Source organism: Condylura cristata, unplaced genomic scaffold (assembly GCF_000260355.1).
Source record: "Condylura cristata isolate star-nosed mole 26May11 unplaced genomic scaffold, ConCri1.0 scaffold00006, whole genome shotgun sequence".
NCBI lineage: Eukaryota > Metazoa > Chordata > Mammalia > Eulipotyphla > Talpidae > Condylura > Condylura cristata.
Window position 1 is genome coordinate 26,770,350 of NW_004567107.1, and position 16,485 is coordinate 26,786,834.

At 37.8% G+C, this 16,485-nt stretch overlaps 1 protein-coding gene across 1 annotated transcript in view; it reads right to left on the reverse strand.

The window, feature by feature from the left end:
• MELK (maternal embryonic leucine zipper kinase) overlaps positions 1-16,485 on the reverse strand; it is a 56,124-nt gene that overhangs the window by 18,944 nt on the left and 20,695 nt on the right. Inside the window, exons 8-10 of the mRNA XM_004677513.2 lie at positions 15,258-15,356; positions 7,746-7,832; positions 2,246-2,365 (exon numbers count right to left, since the gene is read on the reverse strand). Of these exons, the coding sequence (XP_004677570.1) occupies positions 2,246-2,365; positions 7,746-7,832; positions 15,258-15,356 (306 nt within the window). The remainder of the gene's footprint in view (positions 1-2,245; positions 2,366-7,745; positions 7,833-15,257; positions 15,357-16,485) is intronic.

Sequence of the window (16,485 nt, forward strand, 5' to 3'; positions counted from 1 at the left end):
GGGGGGGGGGAGTGCACTGGACTGTGGTGATGGCACACAGGTGATTTGATGATGGGGATTACAACTGAGATGGAAAAAGTCACAAAATGATGTAAAAATAAACTATTATATTATAAAAATAAATAAAGGAAATTATAAAATTTAAAAAATCTGCTATACAAATTGATTCAATAATATGAATGCCCAAACAATTAAACTCTTATTTATCCATCTAAATGGAAGGTCAGAGTGTCTTTTCAGATCTTTCCTTCTTTATGAATCATATAAACAGTTGAAATCAGATCAAGGCAATCCAGATATAAGAACATACAATGGCTTAGAAAAACAAATCACAAGTTTAAAAAAATTAGCTAATGTGGTAACTTCAGGTTAACTCAGTTAAGGTTAGGACAGAGCTGTCTTTTAGCTTTCTGAAACTACCTTCACCAGAGGCAAAGGTCATATATTTGTGCCCCCCGACTCATTTGAGTTTCAAAATGTAAAAGGATTGACAGTGTGGGCAGGATGGATGATAGGCTACCCCTGGAGTTCATGGGTAAAAGGCCTACCTGGGCATTGGGTATTTTTTTGTTGTTGTTTAATAATATAATAGTTTATTTTTACATCATTTTGTGCCTTTTTCCATCTCAGTTGTAATCCCTGTGGGCTTCCCACCACCAATTCACCCATGTGCCATCATCATAGTCCAGTGCACTTTCCCCCCGCCCCCCATGGCATGGGGTAATTTTTTAAGGTTTATTTTATTTATGCATACAAGAGCTGAGGTACAGGCTAGGTGTGGGGAGTGAAAGGATTCATCAGATACAGAATGAGAGTAGAACAGGCAGAACAACTGAAATACATTGCTGAGGGTAGCAGCAGGCAAGACAGCAGAGGTCTGCTGAGCTATGTGGGTCACCTTCCTGGCTGGGGATGGTGCTTGTGCTGCAGTGGCTGTGGATAGCTGCATAGTGCTGAGACTTCACCCCTTGTGCCACCAGAGAGGCCCTTGGGCATGGTATATTCACCAATAAAACTCTCCAAAAACGGACTAGAAAACCATCCCAGAATTCACCTGTCTCACTTCAAAGATTTCATCATACAACAGCCACTTGCATTAACACTTAGCTCTTAGTTTGTTTAAAAGACTGATCAGGGTGGGGAGAAGGGAGTCTGGCTCGGCCTACCAAGGCCTTATGACCCACTATACCTGCTGATTAAGAAGTGACAAAAAAGAGACATCTAAATGAGGTGTGAAAGAAATTCCGGGAGAAAGGGAGGAGAGCAATAAGAGATAATGAAACAGTTGGCATTTTAACATTTTTAAGTTTTGAGACATAAAAAAAAAAGAAAAATCACCTCATCTACGTAATTATTTGGGCTACAGTGGATTCCATAAAGAAGGCCAACTATCTCTTTCTGAAAATAACATAAGACATTTCCTTATGCTAAAAGTATTTAAATTGCAACTTGAATTACACTATGGAGAAATCATATTACAAAGTAACACACCTGGGAAAGTGTTTGGAAGGCAGAGTTTTAAGCCCTGAAAAATACAAGGGATCACACAGAAAATAGAAATTAACATGAGGACTTAGGAATGACAAAATGCTTCAAAATATCTAAACTTTCTCCATTATTCTAAATATACATGAGAAAGGAGAATGAAACAAGAAGACAAACTGAAAAATAAGTAATTCTTGTAAGAAATTTGAGTTATAAGAGCTATAGCTATTGTTCAGAACAAAAACATAAACCCTTAACATAAATGAGTATCAAAATAGTCATTAAAATAGTTACTGTCATGTAAGATACAATGTATCCTGGAGTCACAGCTATATGATTCCCAATTATTTTTAAATATTATGTGTAATTCAATAGTATTATGTCCTTGTGCATGCTCTTTTGTGTACATAAATAAACACTAAAAAAGGCTGGAAAGAGTAAAATACGAGCTTTATTACCTAAACATAATAAATGTGTGGATAAATTCTATTTTCCTTTAGTTTAGCTTCGGCTTAAAATTTTTCTACAACAGTTAGGAATTACTTTTATGACACTAAAAGAAGAGGGAAGGATTTTTTTAATGTCACTGAAATTTAGAGTTTTAGAGCTCAAGTTCAGAATTTCCTATTTCCTAATCAAAAATGTTAAATCATTAAATGCTTTGCCTCTGGCTCCTTGTCACCATAAAGTTAACCTGACCACTGGTGTTTCCACTTGTGAGCAAGATAGGCACATGGAAGTAGCAAAAATGGGTATTTACCTTAATGTCTGTGAATGTCTGTCCACAGGAAAGAGAAGGAAGCCTTAAGCGAACTGGTTTTCCCCGAGCCTTCTTGGTTAGAAGCAGAAGGTAGGTAGCTGTGAGGTGATCATATTGCCACTGGAAGAAAATAAAGTCCATGTTTTTGAAGTAATGTTCTATTTTAATTTTCCCTTCAAGCAAGAGACATTCAGAATTAGTTTTTGTTTTAGATTTACAAGGCATAAAATGAAAATTAGCAACCTCCTATCCACCCCAAAACATAGGATCCTCTTTTAAACATGTTTAACTATTTCTCCTGTACTTATAATTAGACAGACATTTAAGTTTTTTGTTTTTCGGGTTTTTTTTTTTTTGGCAGTTTTTTGGTATTGAGCTTCAGATTTCCCAGCATGGAAAATAAGGATTTAGCTCTACTATGACTCCTTCCATCTCCACACATTTCCTCCCTGAATCTTCTTACGATAATTTTATCACAATTTTAATTGAATTAATGTTTCCCTTACTATGATTATAAAAAAAGTATTCACAACTAAGTAAAGGTAATGTTCAAAATATCTACTTGGTACCGTGACAACAATCAATAGAACAGAGGCCAAGAAGTAATTACTGGCATGATACTGTCATGCCAATAATTAACCTTTTAATTACTAGATGGGGGAGAAAGACTGGGGGGAGGCACCCAAGGGTCCTACGGGTCACAAAAGGGCAATAGGAAGGGCACTTGGGTTGTAGCCATTTACCAATCAGTATATTAATATTCTGGTACCTTAACAACAAGTTTGGCCCTCTAGCTAAACTACAAAAAGTGCTATCTTTGCATTTCCTTCCTTTTCTGAACTCCTTGCCCTGAAGTGAAAAATAAAACAGGCAGTGATCATGCTACTAATTCAACTCTCCAACACTATTCACTCCTCCTTTCAACATGTTCCCATACATCAGCTAACCTGTTTCTATCTCCCTTCTGGACACACTCCACCTGATGATGCCCCACTGAACTAGCAACTCCGCCTGCAACTCAACTGGCAGCCTAGGAATCCCTGCAACTTGAATCTGCCTCCCACACATCCCCCTTTTCCAGCTCCTCTCTTTCGTGGTTTACATTGCTGTCTTGGTGAAACACACCTTCCAGTAATTCCAGAAAGCGGGTGAATGGGGGGTACATTTTTTGGGGTCTGATAGATATCTACATTCTAACCTCACTCCTGATTTTCATTTAGCTAAGCGCAGAAATCTAGGTCAATAATCACTTTTAGTTTTGAAGGCCCGGTTTTCTTGCTTTTAGTATAGCTTACTGAAAAATCTAAAGTGTTTCTGACTTTACTTGATTACACCCAACCCTTTTAGCATGATCATTTGGCTTACCTCTCAAAAACTTTCAGGATCATATCCTTTCCCCAATTTTCTCAAGTTTCACTCAAACAGACATTCCTACAGATCCACTTTCAACCATTTTGCTAAGCTTTGGTGAACTTATTAGCTTAGCAACGCATATCTTTCAATTCTGCCGTATTTCTTTTTTCATTGTTTTCTTCTATGGTTTCTTCTCTTATTTCTGTTTTATCTCTCTACAACTTCTTACCTGTTTGTTTGTTGGACCTTTCTCATCCCTTCTTTTCTATATGTGCAGCCCTTTGTCTTTGGTTCTACTTTTGAAAGATTTCTTTTTAATTTCATTTTCAAACATTTCTATTGAGCTTTTCACTTCTGTGGTTATATTTAAAATTTTCAAGAGCTATCTCTTCAAATGTTCCTGTTTAATCATCTTGTTCCTATTTCAAGAAAGAAATAGGTTCTCTTATCTCTGAGAACATTATCGTTTCTTAGCCATTTTCTTTCACTTCCCGCAATATCTGTTTCTGAGTATTTTCACTTTTTTTTCCCCATCTTACTTCCACCCAATGCCATTTGTTTTGATTCCTGACTTTCATATTAAAGACTATCCTCAAATGACTTGTAACCTCTGACTACTTCTTTATAAAAGTGAAGTGAAGTATTACACTACCAGGGCCTCCCTGGCGGCACAGGAGTTGAAGTGCAGCACCATGAAGCTCTCCACAGCCACTGATGCAGTTTGATTCCTGACCAGGGAGCTGACCAATATGGCACAGCAGACCCCTCCTGTCTCTCCTGCTGCTTCTCTCAGCAGTATATTTCAGTAGATCTGCCTGTTCTGCTCCCCACTCTGCTCAACCCCCACACCTCTGGCCTATACTCCAGTTCTTGTATGCATGAAATATATAAATCCTTTAAAAAGAAATAAGAATTATACTACCAGCTAACTAAAGTGTGACTTTGGGGTCTGCCCATGTCTGGGACTTTTCTCTACAGTGAACAGACAGGAACTGAATTCCCCACAACTGGGATAGTAGGCTTCTTGACTTTTCACTCTAGTGATGAATCTTCCAATCTTTCTGTAGCCCCACTGCCAGGAGGACAAAAACCTGATTCCAGTTTTCTCAAGAGTGTAGTAGGGAAAAGACTTAGAAGTGAAGGCTCACTGCAGAATTATAAGGACTAAATGTGTCCATGTATCCATTTCCAAGTGGCTCATCACCCCCACGCCCCCCTTAGCTGTGATTGGAAAAGAGGTACCCCTTGTCCAGTGTCTCCAAGCTTCTGTTGGCTGTCATTAGCATGAGAAAGAGGAAGGGACCGAGGGTCTCAGGGTTCCAAATCAGACTTTCAACCAATCTTCCCATTTCCCTCTCGACACACCTCCCTGACATCAGAGGTTCCTAGTATCTCTGATTCCTGAGCCTTCCTGAAGCTCTAGGGTTTTAACCAATTTGTTAATTGCCTTTTCTTACTGAGGGCACACAGCTTTAAGATTTCTTCAAAATACTATGGCAGCTGCCATCTATCCATTTCATAATCTCCAAAACTGTACTGATACAACGTTTGTCTCCCATTCTCTTCATCTTTGTGTTTTGCATGTTTATGGCTTTAGTGTTATTTTAATGAGATTTTAGGAAATGCTAGATGTAAACATATCTGTTCAATATACTGTGATTAACTGAATGTTTCTAAATAATATACGTATAAGATTATAAGACTCTGCCCTGCAAAAGTGTTACATTTTAATAATACTGAATCATATTAATAATAAAGCTATATACCTCCTCACAGAGTATATGATCCAAGAAGGCCTACTACCACCTGTAAGTTTAGTCAATAAATAGTCTAGATGGATATAATTACTGTAAATGCTTCAAAATTTATATAATGGATATATGAAACTAGTAGGAGAGTATAAAATACTATAGTAAATTATCACAGAATGCTGCCTTTAATTCAGAGTGGAGGGAAGGAATGACAAGGTTTTATGTAGAAGGTGTTTGGGAGCAAGATGATGACTATGTAGTCATAATCATTCTCCACTTCCCCAAAACTACATTTTTTATTTATAATTTTTGTATTTATATCTTTTACATCATTATGTATTCCCATAAAATTCCCACCAACACTTTACTTGTTTTGATCCCTTTTTCTCCCCCTCCCTCATAAAGATTTCTGATTTATGGTTGCCTGCTAGTTTTGTTGTTTTATTATTATTATTATCTTTTTCCCCTGATCCCTTATTTGATTCCACTATAACTCTCTTATAAGTGAAACCATTCGATATTTTTCTTTTTCCTTTTAGTTGATTGCACTGAGCATGATCCTTTCTAGCTCCACTTGTGTTGCTGCAAATGGCTAAGTGTATCCTTTTTGGGTGCTGAATAGTATCCCACTGTGTATATATACCACATCTTTTTGATCAAGTCATCTATTTTGAGCATTTGAGTTGTTTCCATATCTAACCTCCAAAAACTACATTGAAGAATTTTTTTACATCATCCATGCACTTTTTGCAGACACCATTTTTGAAAAAGACGTCATAGGGATTAAAGACAGTAATTTAGAAACAAACTGCTATTTGCTTATCAATAACACCACAGGCATTATAAAAATTATCTACACAGTGCTAAGAGTCATAGATAGTTTTCTAGCATGCCTGTGAGTTTTAAAATCACTCCTAAACCCTCTCTTTCTGTAGACTAAAAAAGCATCTTCTTTTTTTAATTATATATTTTTATATTATTCTTCATTTTGTACATTTTTTCATCTCAGTTGTAATCCCCATGAACTTCCCAACACCACTTCACCCATGTGCCATCACCATAGTCACATGTACTCTTCCCACCCCAGTTTTGATCTTGTTCCCCTCTCTTCCCCCATAGATATCTCTGGGTTATAGCTGTTAGTTGATGTTGTTTTTTACTATATTACAATTACTCTCTCTCTCTCTCTCTCTCTATCTATCTATATAATAACTATATATAGTATTATATTCTAGGTAGCTATATATAATATAGTAACTATATAAATAGTACTGTATACATATATAGTAATTATAATAAATTGTATACTATATTGTATAGTAACTGTAATAAATTGTACTAGGATATATTACTATACATAGTAACATATAATTATTGTAATATACATAGTAACTATAATATATATATAGTAATTGTTACATATATATATACACTCCCCCATCTCTTACACTCCTGCTATGAGTGAAACCATCTGGTCTTTTTCTTTTTCTTTCTGGTTTATTTCACTAAGCATGATAATAAAAAGCATTTTCTTTATAACTTTTCTGCCATAGCCTCTAAATGTACTGTTCATTACAGTAAGATGTACAGAGGAGATAAATCAACATGTTAGCTACACTTTCCGGTGATATCAACCCACTATCCAACACAGCCACTGTCTTCCTTCCTTCCTTTTCTCTTCTCACTAAAAAACAAAAACAAAACAAAACAAAACAAAACAAACAAACAAAAAACCTGTGGCTAAGTAAAGCTCTGTTTCCTTTAAAAAAAAAAAGATAGCTGAAATCTACCTTGCAAGTTAGAAAAAAAACATACAAATCACAGGTAATGAAAGACGGTACTGAGGGAACTGGAGCAAGCACGGCACGATCCCTGCCATCACGCTGGATATACTCAGACAGCTCTAAGGCCTCCATTTCTGGGAGGGGAGAGGGAATCTGTGTGATCTGCAGATTTCACATCAGAAACTAAAATGATCCACACCAGAAGCCATAATAATGATTTCATGGCATCTGGTTCATAAGCTTGATATAGTGCCACAAAGCTGCTTTCAGGTAAAAAACTGCTTTCTGTTTACCTGATTTCTACAGCAGGATCATGGTCCATGTTAGAGAATTCAAAGTAATCAAAATCAGAATTCTGCCACTTCTCTGGACTAGGTTGCTCTGTTTCGTTTTCTTTCTTTTTTTTTTTTTTTCTGTTTATCCTCTGCGGTCCTCTTTAGTAAATGTCATTTTTAAAAAGGATAACCAGCAGACATTAGAAACAAGTTGAGTGGAAATCATACTTCAACATAAAATAAGTGCAATGCTTACAGTCATGATAAAATTGTGAAACGCTATATTATGTTTAATGTACAAATAAGATAAAGAGCAAATTCATGTTGTATTTCTTACCAAAGAAATTAAGTCCTCCATTGCTTGTCTGGTGTTTCTGTGATGCACGGAAAGTTCTATTACACAGTCTTCATCAAGGTGAATAAGCTACAAAAAAAAATGTCAAGCTTTATTCATGAAAAATTGTAAATATAACTATTGTTTAGAAATGTTTAAATTAGATGGTAACCTTGCAAAATTAAATATCAATATGTAAAAACATGAGTCTGTCAAACTCTTGGGTAAAAATAAGCATCCTACACTAATTTTTTAAAGATTTATTTATGCATACAAGAATAGGGTGTAGACCAGAGGGACGGGGTTGGGGGGGGGGTCAGAGGATTCACCAGAGACAGAATGGGGAGCAGTACAGGCAGATCCACTAAAATACATTAGGGGAGCAGTGGGTGAGAGAGAAAAGGCCTGCTGAGCCATGTGGGTCAGCTCCCTAGACAGAGCTACTGAGGTGGCTGTGGCTTCTAGCTTCATAGAGTTCTACTTTAACCTCTTGTGCCACCAGGAAGGGCCTGCATCTTCCATCATTTTTTATGACCTTGGAAGATGACAACAGCAGTACAAGAAGATGAGCTTTTTACCCAGCCCTTGTCACCCTCAGTCACCCCCATCACTAAAATCCTACTGTCAAGGGATGAGATACTCAACCCCCTACAGCAAGACCTGCAGTGGATTGTCCTGGAAGAGCATCTAAAATCTAAGCATCTTAGACCAGGGTCTGTGTAACAGAGGGGTACAGGGGTAACTGAGACTGGCAGCACACTGTCCCCCCAGGGCAGTATAGGTTCAGCACAGTCCAAGGAGCCCTTAAGGTGGTACCACAGATGCTGCTCAATTGTCATCATGTTGAAGTTACAAGCAAAGCACAATCAGAAAAGTGAGACAGCCTCTATGAAAACTTCATTTTGAGGAACAGAAATAATCCCTGCAAGATGGAAGTCACCAAAGAATGGTCAAAAATGAGTTCTAATTGGGGCTTCCCTGGTGGAAGAAGGTTAAAGACACAGTATTATCAAGCCATTGCCAGTAACTGCTAAACAAGTTCAATCCCTGGCCAGGAAGCTGACCCACATGTTGTAGCGTGTGTCCTGTCCTGCCCGCGTCTCCCCTCAGAGGTGTATTTCAGTAGATCCATGGTTCTGCTCCCCACTCTATCTCTGGTGAATCCTCTCAGCTCCACACCTCTGGCCTACACACCAGTTCTTATATGCATAAATAAATAAATCTCTTTTTAAAGAAATAAAAAGCATTCTAGAAATCAAACAAAAATACCAAGAATAAAAAGAACATGGCCTGAACCTAGAATAAGAGCTCAGAAGATCACATGGGAAGAGGCCCATAAGATAATTTTAGAGTCATCTTTTCTTTTCTTATTTATTTATTTATTATTTATTCGTACAGACCTGGGGTACAGGCCAAAGATGCAGAGGGTGAGAGGATTCACCAGAGACAGAGCAGGGAGCAGAACAGGCAGATCAGATCAACGAAGTACACCGCTGAGGGGAGCAGCGGGTGGGTCAGGAGAGGTCTGCCACGCCATGTGGTCACCTCCAGGGCAGGCGGGGATCGAACTCATGCGGAAGTGGCTTAAGCTTCTTTGTGCTGTGCTTTAACCCACTGCGCCACCAGGGAGGGCCCTAGAGTCATCTTTTCAATGAAAAAATCCTCTTCACAATAGTTCCAGTAAGTAACACTTCATTTTCTGCTACTGTACTCCTCTCCAGGGAACTCAAGCAGGCTTCTCCTTCTTGTCCCCTAAGGTATGACTGGCTGTGACCTCTATATCCATGGCAAGTCAGTAAAATCTGACAGCTAAGAGGCTTGGAATTAGACAGACCTTGGTTTTAATTGTGACATTGCTAATAATCATGTGACTTTTGAGCATGTTACTACTCTCTGAGGCTCGGTTTCATAATCTGTAAAAAGATGGCAGCACTGAGAATGCAGCACATCTAAATAGCTCAAAAACAGTTTTGTGCTAAGTCACAATTCTATTTCCCCTTTAGTAAAGGAGATGTTCAGAAATTTAATTATTCTTATTACAGACAACCCTTCCTCTCAATTTCTCTTTAACCACCTTTACTGATTAATTCCCCTTACCATTCTGGTTCTATCTTTAGAGCGCACAGTTTAGAAAATTGTCACTGACCCTCATGGGAAGGTGTCAGAACCAAACATTAACACCAGGAGAGCTGTGCGCCCAGCACAGAGCAGAGCAATTGCATGACCACCCTTGTACTATGCGCCACTGGTAACAGGGGCTCACAAGAAAGTCACTCTGCCATCAATGGAAACACAGGAAGAGCAGAGACAATGACTAGTGTGACTGGCTGGTCTGAGCACAGCTCCGTGAGTCACGCAGAATGTGAACACCACAAAGTTTTACACGAACAGGATGATGACCAGTAAGTTTTCATTGTGTTGCTTTGACCTCAGCAGTTTCCAGAGCTGTACATGCCCCTCTCAGAAGTCCAGACACTTTGGCATCTTCTTAGTGATGTCATCACTGCTCAAAGGAGAAGTGAAAGATTTCTGTGTTCCCGCCATGATCTGGAGTTGCTCTCCAAAAGAAAGGGAACAAGAAAGAAAAAACATCTTTCCCATGGGGTCTTGATTTGTACCTTTACCACAGGTGTGTGTGGGAAAGGAAGGCGTGCTATCTTCTTCACTCAGCTCCTGAACTAGAAACAGTGAAGAGTGGCATGGACAAGCCTGAAAAAAGTCAGCAAATATGGCTTATCTCAAGGTAGGTTTTCCAAAGGGGCTCAATATTTAAGTACTCTGAATTCTTAGCCACACATAGGCAAGTTAAATTAAGTACAAAAATGCAAACCAAAAGCTAGCCAATTATTTTGGATTATCCGTGCCTACTACATTTCCTGTTCAGTAGGGCAGAAAATAGAACCAAATATAACTCCTATTTGATACAATACTTGGGTACTAGAGCTGTGTGTGAAAATGAGAGGAGATCATGCATACAGTTTATAGAATAGCATCTATATCTTAAATATCCAAGTAAATCTGAATTACTTTTTATAGTTTACTCTTGATGAAACACAACATAGAGGAGGTGAAAGCAAATACTTCAAAAAGCAACAATAAATCCGAATGGCTCCTAGCATATAACTCACTTGTCCCCTCATCGTCTCTGTAAGGCAGACGAGAAAGATGCAAAGGCACTCTACAACTGGCAAAACAAAGCCCAAACATACCTAAAAAATGGTATTACAATACCCACAGTAGAGGTGAGAAAGTGAAGGCTCAGAAAAATGTATGCAATGTGCCCAAGACTGACATTTTCCATTCCACGTTCAGGGTTTTATCTACCCCACCACAGTGCCACCTCTCTCTCCTTGGTGGCTCCAGTCGCTATTCCAACAGAGACTGGATAACCAGTGCTTTTCACAAAGGTGACAACTACTCAGGGCTTGTCGCCAAACTTGTAGCTTAGGTTACCGGCCCTGAGTTTCAATTAGTTGACCTATCAGATCCATCACATTCTGCAGCTGTCTGGATTCAAATCCTTATTCCACATTTACTGGTTGTTTGAACTTGGGAAAGTCACCAGTTGATTCTGTGTCAGTTGCCTCAACTGCAAAAAGGGGACAGTAACATCTATTATCAGGGAGTTGGTATGAGGATTAAATGAGTTAAGAGTTAAAAATATAAAGCCTAAAGAACAGTGCTTGACTCTTAAAGATATTACCCTAAGGGTTTTAGCCACATTACATTATAATATAAAATACAGTAATGTGTATTAGCACACTATGCTATTATAGTAAACAGTCAATAAGTATTAGTAATTATACTAAGAGTAAGGAAAATTATGTGCTTTTGGAGGTTACTCAGAGCTATGTATTTCACTTTATACTGCACCCCAATTTAAATTTTAAATAATTTTTGTGTTATTGAAATGAGAAATTTTCTTCATTTTGGCATCTGTTCTACTGCGAACAGTGGGGTATGCTAGCCTAGCCTATTAGGGTCATGGCTGAGAAGACATGCAAAGCCCTCCTACACATGGAGAAAGGATGACCCCCAATGGCTGAACAGAGGCAGTGACACCACCCACTTTCTCACAAGGGGCACATCACAACTTCCTCGTCCTGCTGTCACACAGTTCACATAGCTGCATGCTCAGGCTCTTGGTATTCACAATTATTAGAAGTAAGTTGCAGCTCTAAGTTGAATTTGCTCAAGACATTAAAGATGTCAGGGAAGGCTGACATGATGAGAAATTCCAGGAACTGACAGTCACCACAGAATTAGAACGGATTTCAGTTCAGGTTGTGTGCATCAACAGTGGGGTAGACTATGGAGAAGGATTTAAAAAAAAAAAGCACAGCTGTTTTATCAAGACCAGCTGGCCCCTGGGAAGAGTATTTCTATTTATTGTTGTGATTACACCAGAAAGCAAAAACCTCCCAGCTGAACCATCTATACTGTGGAATGTTTGAAACATAATTTCAAGTTATTCTGTTGACCAACGCACATACTCTGTACTCCATTGCTGAAGTTTTGGTGGGTTATCAAAAAATACCCCCAATTATCTGGGAAAAAAAGCTATTATAATATTTTTCCTTTGAAGTATTAAAATACTTTTCTACTAAACATCTGTGTGAAGCTATATTTTCTTCATATACTTTAATCAATATAGCATATCAAAACAGAATGAACGCAGAAGCAGATGAGAACCATTGTCTTTTTCTAAGCCAAACTTGAAAGAAATTTGCAAGGATATAATGTAATGTCATTCCTATTGTTAAATTCATTTAACAGTTATTTTTATTTCTTGATTTCCTTATCTAAAAATGAGAGTTAAGAATTGTGCCAACATCATAGGGATACAATTCAAAGTGGCTCCAAGCTTTCCTGTGTGCTTTTCTGTTGCCGGTGGGACATTAGTAAACATGACGCAAGCAAGGCTTGAGAAATGCTTGAATATGTGGGCTTGCGCACTTTCCTGCTTCTTTTGCAATCCACTACCATATCAAGAAGCCCAGAGTAACTGACTGGGACACAATGTGACCCAAGAGCACAAATATCCAGTCTTTACAGTTGGGCTTACACCTTCATCAGATGAGTGACCCCAAGAAACACTCTCATTAGAACTGCTTAGGGCCTCCTTGATGGCCTAGGGGTTAAGCCTCAGCACTATCACCTTTATGGCCTGAGTTTGATCCTGGCTAGGGGTCTAACCCACGTAGCACAGCAGACCTCTCCTGTCTTGATCACTGCTCCCCTTAGCAGTGTATTTCAGTAAATCTACCTATTCCACTCCCCACTTCATCTCTGGTGAATCCTCTTACCTACTGGACCTCTGGACTATACCCCAGTTCTTCTATGCAAAAAATAAATATTAAAAAAAAACCCTGCCAAGTTGAGCCAGCCTAAACTGCTGCTCCACAGAATTGGAAATTATTGTTGTATGCTATAGCTACTAAATTTTGGAGTGGTTTTTTTAGCACAGCAATAGTTAACTAATATTACACAATATATACATATCCTTTAGTAATGTTCACGTTTTCTACTGAAGTCAAATTGCCATTTGTCACAACAATTATTCAAATAAGGAAAAATTAGTCAAATAAGAGTGTAAAGTGGCATAGCACTTTATTATGTAAGTTCTTTCATATACATCTGAGACCAGTTCTCAAGATATGGTCCACAGAGCCCAGAGGAGTCTCCAAGGTCAACACTTTTTATAATGATACTGTTTTCATTTTCATAGTGTTGATATTTGCACGGCTAGTGCAAAAGCAGTGATGAGTAAAACTGCTGATGCCTTAGTATGAATCAATGTAGAAGCATCAAACTGTACTAAAACACTATATTCTTTGTCATGCACTCACAGTTGAAAATTTTTTAAAACTCAGTTTCAATTAAAAAATTGAAATTGATTTTGATGAAGCAGTAAAAAGTATGCATTTTATTCTATTTTGGCCATTGAATATACATGTTTTTAATATGCTGTGTGACAAAATGGGGAGTTCACATGTAATACTTCTGCATACCAAAGTATGGTGGTGCCTTCAGGAAAAGCACCTGTGTGGCTCAGCCTGGAGCAGACACTGCCATCTTCTTCACAGAAACACCACTTTTCCTTGAAAAAACACTGACAGACTATTGTTATTTAGACCTAGCTATCTGGCAGACATTTTCTCAAGTGAATAAAGTGAAATTGTCACTTCAAGGAAAACAACTGACAGTTATTTGTTGCTGTGATATAGTTTGGGCTTTCAAACAAAAATTAGAATGTTGGAAAAGTTCTACCGGCCACCATGAACTTGACAGCTTTTCAATTCTTAAAGATTTTTCTGATGAGGTCAACTGATTTTAAGGAAGGTTATTTTTAAGATATTATATAAAAAAGTGTTAAGATTTAAAAAATCTGCATAACTGTGCCAGACAATATTTTCTAAATGATCAACGCATAAGTTTACATGAGAGCTAGTGGAGTTCAGTGTAATACTGTATAAAAAGTTCACATGTGGTTTCAGATTCCACATGCAACTAAACCTTTAAGAAATTACCATTGTCAATCTTTTTATAAAGATTTATTTATTTATGCATACAAGAATTGGGGTACTGGCCAGAGATATAGGTGAGAGGATTCACCAGAGACAGAGTGGGGAGCAGAATAGGCAGAATGACAAAGGCAAATGCGCTGAGGGGCGCAGCGGGAGAGATAGGAGAGGTCTGCTGCGCCATGTAGGTCCCCTCCCTGGCTGGAGATCAAACTCATGCTTCAGTGACTGCAACTAGTTTCATAGTGCTGAGCTTTAACCCGCTGCACAACTTTTAATTGGATATCAGAATATCCTCAAATATATGAAAAGCTATTAAAATCACCCATTTTCCTGATAGTCTACAGAAGGGTGTATTTTCTTCAAACATTTCAACTAAAATAACAAATCAGGAGCAAATGAGACCCAAGTATCCTCTGTTCAAATAGACGTTAGAGAAATTTGCAAAAATGTTAAACAATATTACTATCATCACTCAATATTTACTTGTGATAAATAAAGTGGTTTACTACTATTACTTGTAAATGAATCAATAATAGTGAATGTTAAGGGCTCTTCAGAGATCAACATTTGAGCACCTCTATCACCTCATAACTATTCTGGGAAATAGAAATCATACCCTTCTTTTTACAGATGAATAAATAAGTTTGGCAATATTAAGTAATTTACCCATGATTCCCAGGTCACTGTTCACAATCCTGACTACACATGAGAAACACCTGGGAACTTTCAAAAATATCCTTTAATTATTCTAGGATGAGTCATGAGTTACAGTTTTTTTTTTAAACAGTCCCAGTTGATGCTCACATGCAACCAGGTTAAGACCCACTGTCCCAGCAAGTCCATAATTAGGTTACAAGTCTCCCAAACACTAATCTGGTAAATCTACAAAACATATTTTACTTTGTATTTAAACATATCACTGTAGGTCCTGAATTCACATAATGATATCATGCTTAAACAAAATTCTACTGGATTTCATTTTACTTACAGGATTCTTGCTTTGCCACTCTACAGGACAACTGTAATCTTGCATGATCCAGGGATGGCTCAATAGATTTTTCATAGAAATTCGTTTCTTTGGGTCCACCTAGTGGCCAATGAAAAGTAGCTAGAGATTAACATTTCAAACAGGGAACACAGAACTCCTTTCCTCTTGAGAACTCAAAATTCATCAGAACAGATGTAAACTTTATCATCACAAAAATGCTGCCAAAAACCTTAAAGTGGCTTTGAAATAAATTCTTTAAAAGAGTCAATAGAGGCAAGAAAAATATAGCAACCAACACAGGCTTAGAAGATAAATGTTTAACAAACATGAACTTCATTGGTATGGACATTATTCATGAAGTTCAGTCAATCTATTGTATGATGTAATAGTCTTTTGCTGGAAAACCTATTCACAGGAAATATTCACCAATTTAATATTCAAGCAGCCACAATGGAGGGCATTCATACTGAATATGCAATCTCTAACCTCCGATGAGCTTACAATCACATAGAACAAGTTGAAAAGCACACCTTTCTTTTCCATTTGTAATTTTCAAATGTGAGGATAGGAAAATTAATCAACAAAGATTAAGTTTTTTGGACGTTAGAAGAAAGGATGAGGTATTTTCAATCTCATTATGGAGATTTGGTGGTGTAAGGCCCTACTTAATCAAAGTGGGTGAGCCTGAGGTAAATTTTGAATAAAAAGGAGAGATGGCTTAATAGATAGAAAAATGGAAAGATATGACGAATGTATAAAAAATTTTTTTAAATGCACTAATAAGGTGTTCATATCTTCAAAGTGTATCCTCTTAATCTCATTTTATCCTCATAGCTGCAAAGCAGTGAGGTCTCGCTCAAATCCCTATTTAATACGTCAGACCAGGTTAAATGGCATATGCCTACTGATTGCCAGGGTAGATATTTAGACTTCATTCCTATTTTTCACCCTCAAAGGTGACTCACTAAATTTGTGGTTCTTAAGATTGCAATCCCAAGACCAGTAGCAGCAGCAGCATCTGGGAGTTTGTTAGAAATGCAAAATGCGAATTCTTAGTCCTACCCCAGATCTATTAATAAAACACTCTTGGGGTGGTACCCAGCAACTGTTGTTTTAACAAGTCCATCTGGAAATTCTGAATCATGCTAGCTAGCAGGTGAGGACCACTGCACTAGATTTTAGGGCCTACTCACTAATGCATCAGGCCATTCTATCGTTTATTCAGTTA